The 13,354-nt window shown below is 44.5% G+C and overlaps 1 protein-coding gene across 3 annotated transcripts in view; it reads left to right on the forward strand.

Annotated features, from left to right (window-relative positions):
* Positions 1 to 8,807, forward strand: part of LOC147012995 (uncharacterized) — a 70,596-nt gene extending 61,789 nt beyond the window's left edge. For 2 of the 3 annotated variants that reach the window (XM_085854421.1, XM_085854420.1), the window contains exons 4-5: positions 3,945 to 4,010; positions 4,674 to 4,920. In XM_085854421.1, coding sequence (XP_085710547.1) covers positions 3,945 to 4,010; positions 4,674 to 4,920 — 313 coding nt within the window. Of the gene's footprint in view, positions 1 to 3,944; positions 4,011 to 4,673; positions 5,037 to 8,669 lie in introns of those variants that run through there. The other variant, XM_085854423.1, reaches the window with a different exon arrangement.
* Positions 8,808 to 13,354: the final 4,547 nt, after the last annotated feature.

Below are 13,354 nucleotides of genomic sequence, written 5' to 3' on the forward strand. Positions count from 1 at the left end.
AGAAAGTTTGCCAAACAGAGAAGTGAAGTAGGTGGGGTATGGTGTTTACCCTGGCCTCGCCCGTATGTGAGATTCACCCAAACGAACAGGGTGTGTGATGTGGGTGAGTGAGAAGTTCACATGGGAGGTGAGGTCGATGCAGGTTCGTGTCATGCGAGTTCTGAAAATAACTGTTGCAGACTCGGTTGACACTCTACAAACCCAGGTCAAGTCAATGGGTTGTGTGCACAGGAAGATGCAACGGTATAGAATGCGTGTGTAAGATGTGTCGGGAGCATCACTGTTGACCCTTTCCATACTCGAGAGTTTGTGGTTGGTTTTACAAGGCACTTCGGAGATACTGTCCATGGGGTGGTGGCGACCATACCTGGGAGCCCGGATTTCCACCCTGCGCCCACCTGCTGCTCTGTGCCCATCCCGCTGCATTTTCAGCGCTCGTCCCATTGCGTTCCCCAGGCAAGGCGCTTGGCGTGGTTCAACTTGAAGCTGCTCTTGAACCAACTCAACTCGAGCTTCCCTCCCCCCTCCTCAGAACTGGATGCAACTCTCCTCTGAGAACCGACGCAACTCTACTCTGAGAACGGACGCAACTCTCCTCTGAGAACGGACGCAGCTCTCCTCTGAGAACGGACGCAACTCTTTCGAGAACCGACGCAACTCTCCTTCGAGAACCGACGCAACTCTCCTTTGAGAACCAATGCAACTCTCCTTTGAGAACCGACGCAACTCTCCTTTGAGAACCGATGCAACTCTCCTCTGACAACCGACGCAACTCTCCTCCGAGAACTATCACAACTCTCTTCCGAGAACCGACGCAACTCTCCTTTGAGAACCGGCGCAACTCTCCTCTGACAACCGACGCAACTCTCCTCCGAGAACCACCACAACTCTCCACCGAGAACCGACGCAACTCTCCTCTGACAACCGACGCAACTCTCCTCCGAGAACCACCACAACTCTCCTCCGAGAACCGATGCAACTCTCCTTCGAGAACTGACATAACTCTCCTCCGAGAACTGATGCAACACTCCTCCGAGAACCAACGCAACTCTCCCCCGAGAACCGACACAACTCTCCTCACAGAACCGATGCAACTCTCCTTTGAGAACCGGCGCAACTCTCCTCTGACAACCGACGCAACTCTCCTCCGAGAACCACCACAACTCTCCTCTGACAACCGACGCAACTCTCCTCCGAGAACCACCACAACTCTCCTCCGAGAACCGATGCAACTCTCCTTCGAGAACTGACATAACTCTCCTCCGAGAACTGATGCAACACTCCTCCGAGAACCAACGCAACTCTCCCCCGAGAACCGACACAACTCTCCTCACAGAACCGACGCAACTCTCCTTCGAGAACCGACGCAACTCTCCTTTGAGAACCGACGCAACTCTCCTTTGAGAACCGATGCAACTCTCCTCTGACAACCGACGCAACTCTCCTCCGAGAACCACCACAACTCTCCTCCGAGAACCGACGCAACTCTCCTCTGACAACCGATGCAACTCTCCTCCGAGAACTACCACAACTCTCCTCCGAGAACCAACGCAACTCTCCTCAAAGAACCGACGCAACTCTCCTTCGAGAACCGACGCAACTCTCCTTCGAAAACCGACGCAACTCTCCTTTGAGAACCAACGCAACTCTCCTCCGAGAACTACCACAACTCTCCTCCGAGAACCGATGCAACTCTCCTTCGAGAACTGACATAACTCTCCTCCGAGAACTGATGCAACACTCCTCCGAGAACCAACGCAACTCTCCCCCGAGAACCGACACAACTCTCCTCACAGAACCGACGCAACTCTCCTTCGAGAACCGACGCAACTCTCCTTTGAGAACCGACGCAACTCTCCTTTGAGAACCGACGCAACTCTCCTTTGAGAACCGATGCAACTCTCCTCTGACAACCGACGCAACTCTCCTCCGAGAACCACCACAACTCTCCTCTGACAACTGACGCAACTCTCCTCCGAGAACCACCACAACTCTCCTCCGAGAACCGACGCAACTCTCCTCTGACAACCGACGCAACTCTCCTCCGAGAACTACCACAACTCTCCTCCGAGAACCAACGCAACTCTCCCCCGAGAACCGACACAACTCTCCTCAAAGAACCGACGCAACTCTCCTTCGAGAACCGACGCAACTCTCCTTTGAGAACTGACGCAACTCTCCTTCGAAAACCGACGCAACTCTCCTTTGAGAACCGACGCAACTCTCCTTTGAGAACCGACGCAACTCTCCTTTGAGAACCGACGCAACTCTCCTTTGAGAACCGACGCAACTCTCCTTTGAGAACTGATGCAACTCTCCTCTGACAACCGACGCAACTCTCCTCCGAGAACCACCACAACTCTCCTCCGAGAACCGATGCAACTCTCCTCCGAGAACCGATGCAACTCTCCTTCGAGAACTGACATAACTCTCCTCCGAGAACTGATGCAACACTCCGAGAACCAACGCAACTCTCCCCCAAGAACCGACACAACTCTCCTCAAAGAACCGACGAAACTCTCCTCCGACAAAAATACCTTTTCATCGATAGCATTTTAGTCCCCCATACCAGGTTGCCATTAGAGCCAACCACTAAACTGCCATCATGTTTTGACCAGATTAAAAGCAGGCAGATTACCTCCTCGCTGAAGGTCATTAATGAGCCACATGTGTCCAGAAGCTAAGTATCCAGATTCCTTCAGCTCTGAACCTCAATTGAGTGCCAGCCTGGTGCTCTCACCACTGGACCACCACGACCCACCCATTATATAATATCTTTTCAACTCATTCCCTCTCCATTTCAATGTCTTACAATATTGACTCAAGGATCTTGCTATTTCAGTTTCTACAAAATGCAAGAAAAAGGCACAATCTATTTATTACGTATGCAAATATCGCTGAATTTTGAACATGCCTCCACCTGCACGCACCATGTACACAATGGTCCGAACCCACTCTCCACGAATTATGAGTTTCTAATTTGTCTGCACAATTAATGCCCAAAAGCACACTGCGAGAGCATCCCCTCAATATATTATGAATGTTTTTGTCAAACATTTCCAAAAAGAGCGAGAATTGCTTTGCAATACATGTTTCGACCAATGTGATATTTTCTAAAAAAACAAAGGGCATAACTGAAAAATTGATGAAACACCCTGAAACTCGAACTTGTTCTGTAACTTATCATAATAAAGCCATGTACCAAGTTTCAGTGGAATATGTTGAAGAGTTTGGGGAAAAAGTCTGAAAACCCACAGGTGGGATGGATGGACAGACGGCCGGACAGACGGACAGAGCAAACCTATCGTCCCCTCTGATAAAACCAGTCGGAGACTAATAACAATACACAATATGAGGTAGATTAGAGATTATATTAACAAATATTTTAATCATAAATACAGTTAATGAAACAAAACCATTTGTTCTGTTCATCATTATTTAAATTGACAACCGTGCATGCATATTCGGTAAATTATACAACTGTACCAAACAGCAATTAACAAAATGAACACATGGAGTGTCAAATCAACATAGGAAGTTATCACAAAGGCTCCATCTGCTCTCCCCCCTCCAAACTCCTCAACACCCCACATACCACCCCCTCCGTCTGCTTCCCCCTTCCATTAACAACCCAACGTAGAATACACATGTTGAAGATGTCCTCCCCCCCCCCAACCTTCCATTAACACGAACCTGCACACGATGATTCTTACAGTTGTAGTTCACTTCCAACGTGAAAGTTCAAATATAAATGTCAATATAAACCGGTTAACAGGAGGAAACCGGCTTCACCTGTGAGCCGTGCATTCTTTTCATGTGGACACTAATTAAGTGTGTGCGACTTGCAAGCGTCCAATGAGGCATTCCAGTTGAAATGCGACGAAGTGAAAAGTTGGAAGCTATTCAAAGGCTGACACTGTGTTTGTCGATCTGTCAATATTCAGAAGAGAACCAAGGTTGGAAAGAATTTTTGAGCAAGATTCCGACAGCTATGGACAACCACAACGAAGGTACACTTGATTACAACCAAAACTTTGAACTATTTACTTTTTTATTGATGCAAATATGGTAGTTTTTAAGCACCCCCTACCCTCATTATGTTCCTTCCTTTCCATCCAATTACAACCATCTTCTCCCAAGTTTCTTTCTGTACTCACTTAACACTCCCCTAACCCTGTTCCTCTCTCCAATCAATGAATAGATCACAGTGATTGTCAAAATTTGAACTTTGATGTTATGTGAATTGCTAAATTATTGCAAAATTGTTTTTATTCTGCTTTGGTGTTTTTTTATTTATTATGTTTTAATTGTTAAAATGATCAATTCTAAAACTTACCTCAATTCGGCCTTTTGACCACAATGGAAACTGAATAGAAATAAATCTTTATTATTATTATTGTTCTTGTTATTATTGTTATCCTTCCTCCTCTTCCATTTTAACCATCCCTCACAATCCCTTTGATGGTTCCTTTTTCGAAATTTTATTCATTTCAGCACATTGTTTGGTTTTCATGTACTGGAAGCAAGGTTTACAAAGGACAAAAAAATAAGAAGTGAGCAACGGCTCACGGTTCCCCTTTGGGCATTTTAGGACAAAGAAAAATAAAACTCCTCATCCGGTGAACCAAAAACTTTTCATCTCTCAGTTCAATAATTGTTCTGCTGTTTCGCAGACAAAACAACAGACTCCATTGTGCAAGGTTTCTCATCGCCACGACCAGCTGCAGTTCCAGTGAGAAGGCACAATATCAAAAAAAGGCAGAGAAAGGTGACCAGCTCCACAAAGAAAGGGCTCAGCAGCACGGCCGCAACTCGAGACTCAATTGGGACAATGGTGGAACGTGTGAGCTTGAGCACAGTGCTCGAAATCGAAAATCACCTGGTGTACTCAGAGAACTCTGCCTGGAGTGGAATCGATGATCTTAGAAGCAAAACGTCCTTTCATCCATCTCTTCTGAAAATGCAGAAAGAGGCACGATTGAAGTTCAGAGAGGGTCGGTTCAGCAGCGGTTTGGAAGCTGAAGTCATCATTGGAGGTAACTTTTGGTATTTTGGCGAGTTACATTGTTCAGCACTTGTTGATCTAAAGTCTAAATATTCATTATTTTCACCAGAAAAAGTGTTTCAACGTCCATCATAAAATAATAATTATAAAGAGCAATCAGAGATCGCAGACCTTTGCCAGGACTTGTTTTGTGTGCTGTATTTTGTGTGGCAAATAAATGGAAGGATTTACCAAATGAAAGGTCATTGATTGCAAATGAAAGGTCTAAACGGCAAAGGTCTGAAAAAGTCGAAAGGTCTAAAGTCTTGAAAGTTTCTAAAGGATCTTAAAAGGTCTGGGGGTTTAAAGGCTGCAATTTAAAGTCTAAAGGATCTCAAAATGTCGAAAAGGGATCTAAAGGTCAAAGGAGTCAAAAGGGCATGAAGAGGTCTGAAAGGTGTGAAAGTCTAAAAACGTCTGAATAGGTCTAAAATGTCAAAAAGAGTAGAAAGGGTCCAATGGGTCTAAAAGGTAGAAAGGGGTCTAAAGGATGTACAGGTCTGAAGGGTGTAAAGGGGTTTAAGGTGCCAGAAAGGTCATAAAAAGTCTAAGGGGTCTGAAGGGTCTTAAGGTCTAAAAGGTACATTCCAATGGTACATAATTAATGGATGCCATTAATAGATGTAGTCTCAGTCCAACTTATGTTTAAACAGAACGTAATTAATACACATACTCGCTTTGCAATGGAATGTAATTCATAGACGTAGTACAGTATTCACATCACGTTTCATTAGTATATAATTAATACACCGATTTACATTGCATTAGTACGTAATTAATGGGAATACTCACGTTTCAATATTACGTTCCAATATTACGTAATTAATAGACGTAGTACTCACGTTCTATTGCATTGGTACGTAATTAATAGACATACTGTACTCACGTTCCAATGGTACATAATTAATAGAAATACTCACATACCATTATTACCATGTACCATTATCATCATTATTATCAACATTATCATAATCATCATTTTCCATATTGTTATTATCATTATGTACCAATATCCTTTAATTATGGACCATTAGCATTATTATTATCCTTATGTATCATTATCAATATCATTATTATTATGAATGTCATTATCATAATCATGATCATTGTTATCATAATCCATCCATCCATCCATCCATTGGGACCAGACTGTGCAGAGCGTTGGTGCTGCCTAAGCAGTCTCCTTGGCTATTGGGCACAATCCTGGATGGGTCACCACTCAGACACAAATTATCATAATAATTATCATTATGTACCATGATAATTTTAATTATTATTAATTTCGTTATTAGCTCACCTGGAACGTCGTTCCGGGGAGCTTATGGGATACCGTGTCGTCCATCCGTCCATCCACAAACACTTGCAATTTATTCTCTGAAGCTACACACACAATTTCGATGAAACTTGATCACAACCTTCATGACCTGGTATGTACCAAAGTTTGTTCACTGCATTAAAAAAATTAAAAAAATAATAATATAATCGGACCCGAGGGGGGTCTACGTGGGGTTGCCCCCCAAAATAATAGGTATTTGCTCTCTCCTCATAAACTACACACTATTTTGATGAAACTTGATCACAACCTTTATCATCCATGATGTAAAAAAAATAAAAATTGGCAGCCATATTGTGATGAAGAAAAATATTAAATCATGTTTTCTCTGAAACCGCTTAATCAATCGACATGAAACTTCACATTCATGATCTAGTCGTAATGTGTAATATATGTAAAAAATTTCAACTTGATCAGCCACATGGTCTGGTAACAAGAATTATTTAATATTTTGATATAGGTTTTTGTTTTTGAATAAGGCTCACTTGGCTGCACCTGGATGGGTTTGAGGGTAGAGGAGTAGCAGCTGAAATGCGAATCCTATCTAGGTTCCTCCTGATGACTTCATCTTCGTTTTTTTATTGTTTGGGTTCCTGCTGATGACTCCAATGCAGGATTGTACCTATTTGGTCTTCTGTACTTATTGAGTAATGAATAATAATAAATAAACGTCATGGATCAGGGCAGGGTCAGGTGTCCTACCAAAGTGGGGTTGCATCAAAGCGGGACGTCTTGGTACCCTGTCATCACTGCCAGCAGTTATAAAGTGGCAGTTCTAATCATGTCGCTATTAATTATGTAACACACCAGTATACAAACGCCACAAAAAATACATCACACAAAAGCAGTCCTGGTAAAGGTCTGCAATCTCCAATTGCTCTTTTTCGTGTACAAAAAGATATTGGGCCTGATATGTTCTCGTGGATCAGGCATTACGTGGCGGAGGTATGTGCTCTACCGAGTGCCCTTCTTGTTATTATTATTGTAATGTTAGTCGTGACATTTGTCGGTTAGTAAAGATTCACAATACCATTAATGTTCTGAGTGGATGTTCTGGGCGGATCTTGAAGCAAAGGTTCTGGACACAGCTCAGAACGGATGCAGATGCATTCTGGGAAGCCAAAAGCTTAGGCTCCCAACGAAGCTTACAGCTGATGCAAGCGCATATCACTCTGCAAAGCTTACATCATGTCGTGGAGCTTATACTGCATTGTGAAGTTCATGCCTGCAAAGCTTACATCGTGTTGTGAAGCTTACACTGCGTTGCAAGCTTCATATCGAGCCACGAGGCCATCGGCGTGACCGGGCCTATTCTACGTTTTTATCTACCGACAAGCGCAACTCATTTAGGAGGATTAAAGTGGTCAGTATATCTCTCTATGTCGCTAATTTTAAGACTTCATGTAGTAAGAAAGATTGGAATGTATTTTGTCCGTGTTTTCATGTAACCGCATTGCATGTCACATACATTCGTGCCTTTACATAATGTATTTCTACACCATTTGAGGTCTGTTTCCTGTTCGTTTGATTTAATGTATTTGCTTTATGGTGGAACTTCAATGCATTTCTGAAGTATTGTTGTCACAAAACAACATCATTCCTTTACAGTTTCACGGAGCCTTTGGGAGCTCCTCAGAGCTTTCACGGAGCTTTTTGGGGAATGAATAAGGGAATAATAATACGAGTTCCCTTACATGGAACCTCAAGAACCTCAATATAGTTGGAGGCCATTAGGCCCATCAAGCCTGCACTATGATTGCCAACCTATGATCGTTTGGCCATGCTCTCTCCTTTCGAAATACTCAGCATCAAGCAAGTAAGCAGCAAATACTATTTTTAAAGTCTTTGGTATGACTCGGCCAGGGTCGGGTTTGGACCGCTGACTTAGACTCAAAAGCAGACGCTCCAACCATTACACCAGCGAGTCTGTCTACACTGAGACAGCCTACACATACCGAACACTCATCAGTTAAATGATCTACATATTTAATGTCATCACCTCATTGGTGCACACAAACCGTTTTCAGATTAAAAAAAATTTTTTTTGGTCATTTCCAAGTGATAGTTTGTTTTCCATTTTATGTGTGAGAATCATGCTATACATTCGTTGAGCCTCAAATATAGGAATGATCGGACAAAGGGCTAAGAGTGAGCAAAACCTAATTGGTCTTCACAACATAATTGTAGTTGTGTTATCGCAAAATCACATGTGCCAGCACTAATGGCATAAAAATGTAAATATCGAATGATGATGAAACAATGAAGGGATACACATACCCAATCACTCACCAGGTATGCGCAGTCGGAAAGGTGTCGATGGGGAGTGAAGGAGGCCTCGGATATGATGACCTGTGTCACATCACCGGATTCATCCACGGCTGCCTTGCCACCTGTTACCTGCTGATGCACGACCTGGACTTAGCACTGGAGCATGCACGCAGGTAAGTCCCATCGCTGGATATCTACACCAACGGAACTGGAAGGTTTAGTTTTGAAGATGAGATTGTGTTCAGAGGAGTGAGGAAAATGAGTTGAATGAAATCATTTCTCTCGCAGGAGTATTATCCAAGACCCCACAGACTACCGAAACCATCTGCGAGAAGCTGTGGCTCTGAGGCAGCTGTTCAGATTCACAAAGGCAGCACGGTATGCACAGTGCATGATACACGACTTCAACGACATGCATGTCCTCACCCAATACATTGTGCTCTGCGAATACAATACAATTTAGATGATGTCAAAAGCATTGCGACAGGAAAGAAATATGTCAGGTCAATAATTCTTAACAATTAATTAATCTCATTTCTATTAGGCTCTTGGTTTGTTTGTCATTCTGGAGCGTCACAAACATTTTGACTCACAAAATGGTAAATTTAGTTCAATTTGATTCTCACTCATATTATGAACATTAGCTCTGGACAGGTCAAGTTGTGAAAATTCCCACACAGGGCATCCATGAGAATCAAACCCACACCATGATAGCAATGCAGAAAGTGCAGAATAATAAAAGTGAGAAAATGGAGGGAAGGGGTGGAGGGGGGGGGGGAGATTGGTGAAGTTGGCGAATGTATTGGACACAAGGGTGGGAAAAGTGGGGGGTGGCTCAAATATTCTGATTGCATGGAGTGTATGAGGGAAGGAAATGTGAGTGTGGGTATGTCTGGGTGGTATGGAAAAGGGGGTGGTGTGCAGGGGTGAAGGTAAAATGTCCACCATTTTTGTGCCCATTAGTTGGAAATGGCCTGTAAGCATGATTTGCCAAAATACAAGCGCAACAGATTAAAACAATGTGAAACTACCTGTGTGAATGTAATCCAATCAGATTGAATTATTCTGCATTAAATTCCTGGATTTTTCATTTCTGGCAAGAAGTAAGTAATTTTGGTGATGCTCACCATAACAGTCAGGAACTGCGTCTGATATACATATTCATATACATATACAGTGGAACTTCCCGGATTTGGCACCTCGAGTGACCGGCCCAAAAGTGCCAACTTCGAGAAGTTGCCAAGTCTGAGAAGTTGGGAATTTCCCGCAAGAGTGCCAACAAAAAAAAAACAATGGAACAATGAAGTGATTTATACAATTTATGTACATTTATTAACACATAAGATATATGTACAATAACTTCTCGTTAAAAACCTTAGCAAGATATACAATAGTGTTTATTTAAAATTAGCAAATTACGCACATGTATCTTCATTATTACATGTAACAATAATTTTATGAGCTATCCTGGCGAATGAAAAAAAGACATCAAGTCCATCTGGCAGGAAGAAGTCACGAATTTTTCTCGCAAAGAATTGTTCATCTGTGTGATAAGCCGCACATAATCGGGCATATTCTCTCGTAGAAAAAAAGTCTCTGAGCTTGTCCGTCATTTCAATCGCTTGTCTCGTTATTGTCGGGGATGGTTAGTTTTCCGCATCGTCATCATCGTTGTCATCAGCAGGCAGCGGGCAGTGACTGTCGTCCTCCATACAATTGACATCACTGATGACGAGTTCGTTGTCACACGCCACGTTTTCGATGGGCGTATCGTCTCCCGACCCAGTTGCGTGTTGAAACCATCGAACGAGATCGACCAAAGGCATCTCGTCTTCTGGATCATCAGTGAACGTATCCGTGAAACCAGAGCGACCGAAGCAGGATGTAACTATCTGCGAACACACACGTTTGACTTTCTTTCCACTGGTCTACAGTCTCTAACTTGATCGCAGCCCCTTCACAACTCAGAACGGCACAATTTTGTTGTGGCGAGTTTTAGACTTGTCCAACCAGCGTGTCGAGGCCTTGAAGTCACGTATTCCTTGCGATTCAGTGTAGGCGAGTGCTTTCTCCCTGATCATCGGTCCCGAGATCGGCACATTCGAAGCTCGCATCCTGCAGAACCACTCCAAGATAAAGTCATTTACAGGCTCAAATCGACAGATGTTGGCCCGTTTCTTCTTGCTCGGCTCATTCTCTTCGTCGGCTTTCATGAACTCCACTTTTCGCTTTAGAATGTTCTGCACCGTACCTCGGGCGATGCCGTACTGTTCCGCCAGACTTCCTTGTGATCAACGATCACTGTTCTTGATTAGTTCCACCTTCTCTGCCAGGGTAATTTGCTTGAACTGTTTGCGAGGCATGTTGCCAGCTGACTGGTGCATCAAACCCATCGCACATTTTTTATATCGTTCTTTGAGTCCAAACATCAAACTTGAGTCGAACTGTCATTAAACCATGTCTACATTGTTAATTGGACCTATCACCGTGAAAGTTTTCTTCATTGCCAAGTCCAAGAAGTTTATTGGTTAATTGGGACCGGCTTTTGGGTGCCAAGTGCTAAGTCCGGGAAGTTCTGTCAATAAGAAATGGCATGAGCTTTGATCGGGACCGGCCGATACCTGCCAAGTCGGAGAAGTTGCCAACTCCGAGAAGTGCCAACTATGGGAAGTTCCACTGTATATATGTGTGTGTATATATGTATATATATATATATATATATATATATATATATATATATATATATTATATATATTATATATATATTGTTGTGGGAATCCGCCGCGTTTGGCGTGCAGACGACCGTTCTAGCCAAATCGCGGTCGCACGTCCACCGAAGGCCGCAATCCAGTCGTGACTTTCCGGACCAACCCCGAAATCCAGTCACGGATGCCTTAACGCATCATTAACTAGCCAGTTCTTCTGTCCACGCGCTACAGGGTCGATCACCGAATTATTGATGTACCTAATTATTCGCGCAGACAGAAATACCGGGAGTTTATACCTCGACGGGACCTGCACGAAAACGAGCCACTTAAGCGGCTTGTTCCGTATGCGAGGCCGAGCGGTTATACATCACCAAGTCCTGTCGGACGAGATTATTACGTTTATCGGCTTTAATTAGCCAGTTAATTCTCTGAACGCACCATGGCAGTCAATGTGAGGAAAGGGACGCAACGAGCAGGTTCACGACATTTATTTGAACACAGGCATGCAGTCAATGAATGAGTGGATGGGGACAAGACACGAGCAAAAGCCTACAGCCGAGTTCTATTTGGATTGCAAGTATAAACAGACACTTAACAACAATTCTACTTCAAGACAAGGCGCCACAGACTTTCATACAAAAACCCAAGAAATAAAAAGACACAGGCTCATAAGCCTTTAATATTCCTCAGAGCCGGGATGACCGAAGGGGCTCCGAGAAGCCGGGCAGGTTACCTCGCCGCCCTGGTGGCGACTCGGTCTTCGGATCGGCGACCCCTGGTGTGTCTGTTCGGTCCGGTGTGTCGCGAACGTGCCAGTCGCTTGGGCGGCTTGACGAGCAGCTTGTATGGCTGCTTGGTCGGCCTCAGTGGCCCGGCTTCATCACGGCACCTTCCTGGCGAGCCTGGCCAGTGACGTTTCGGAGGAGCGAACGGGTCTCTTGCTCTTTCAGAGTTGATGCTCCTTTAGACCCCGTTCACTCCTCGGCGTCGCCTGACCGCATCAGGGCTGTCTGCCCGGACCCTCACGCTCCACCGCTGTCGCTAGCTCCGACGATTCCAGGCTCCACCGGTGAACGACCCGTCGAACAACCACCTCCGCTCGCCAGCTTCACCATCAACCAACTGCTCTGTCGGCATCCCAACGCGGCTTTTTATAGCCCCCAGCGGAGAAGCCGCTGAAGGTTTCGCCACCCGTAATCGACGCCTTCCCCCTTTCACCTTTGAACCTTCACCCAGGCTGGCTCCGCCCCTCTCACTTCCGATTGGACAGTTCCATTCATGGCTGACTGCACACGGATGCTGAAATGCGGCTCTCCCTGTTTGTGCCGCGAGTTCGTAACAACGGCATTTTGCCGCTGTTTGCTGAGGAGAGCGCTGTGTTGTGGTGATGATGTGGTTGTAGAGTTTTGTTGTTGAGATGTTGTTTGTGGAGATGTTGTTTGTGGAGATGCCGTGGTTGTTAAGCTGTTGTTGAGGAGACGATGTGTTTGTTTAAAATAAAAGATAGAGAAAGAATAACGGCTAACTCAAAGATACACAACCCGGCACACGAACAAATCCCGTTATACATCGGTGGGGGAATCTGACCTGGAACACACACTTATCGAAATAACTGATCTTCGGGAACCTGAATGGTGTTCTGTGAATTTCCACAACTGTAACACTATAGGTCCACAACTGTAACACTTTTGTCAGGTCAGGTTCGATCTGTGACCTGCTACAGGTACCATGTAAACCTGTACTAACCTGTTCCATGGTCGGGTTGTCGGCGACTAAACCGTCTCCCCCACCAGGTTTTCTGGTGAGGAGGGTGTTTGGATATGGACACCCAGCAGGATTAAAAACAAAACCTGTCAAAGGGCGGAGGAGCTCCTTGTGAGCCAACGGCCATCCATATCTAGTGCCCAACTGTGTCTGCGGACGTCCTCCTGCAGTTGGGTTACTTCTTATTAGGAGGTTGGTCGCAGGATTTGCACTCCAGCCACCGTAAAACGCTTCATT

The sequence above is a fragment of the Eptatretus burgeri genome, chromosome 14 (assembly GCF_056783735.1).
Source record: "Eptatretus burgeri isolate ZD-2024b chromosome 14, Ebu_testis_v1, whole genome shotgun sequence".
Lineage (NCBI taxonomy): Eukaryota > Metazoa > Chordata > Myxini > Myxiniformes > Myxinidae > Eptatretus > Eptatretus burgeri.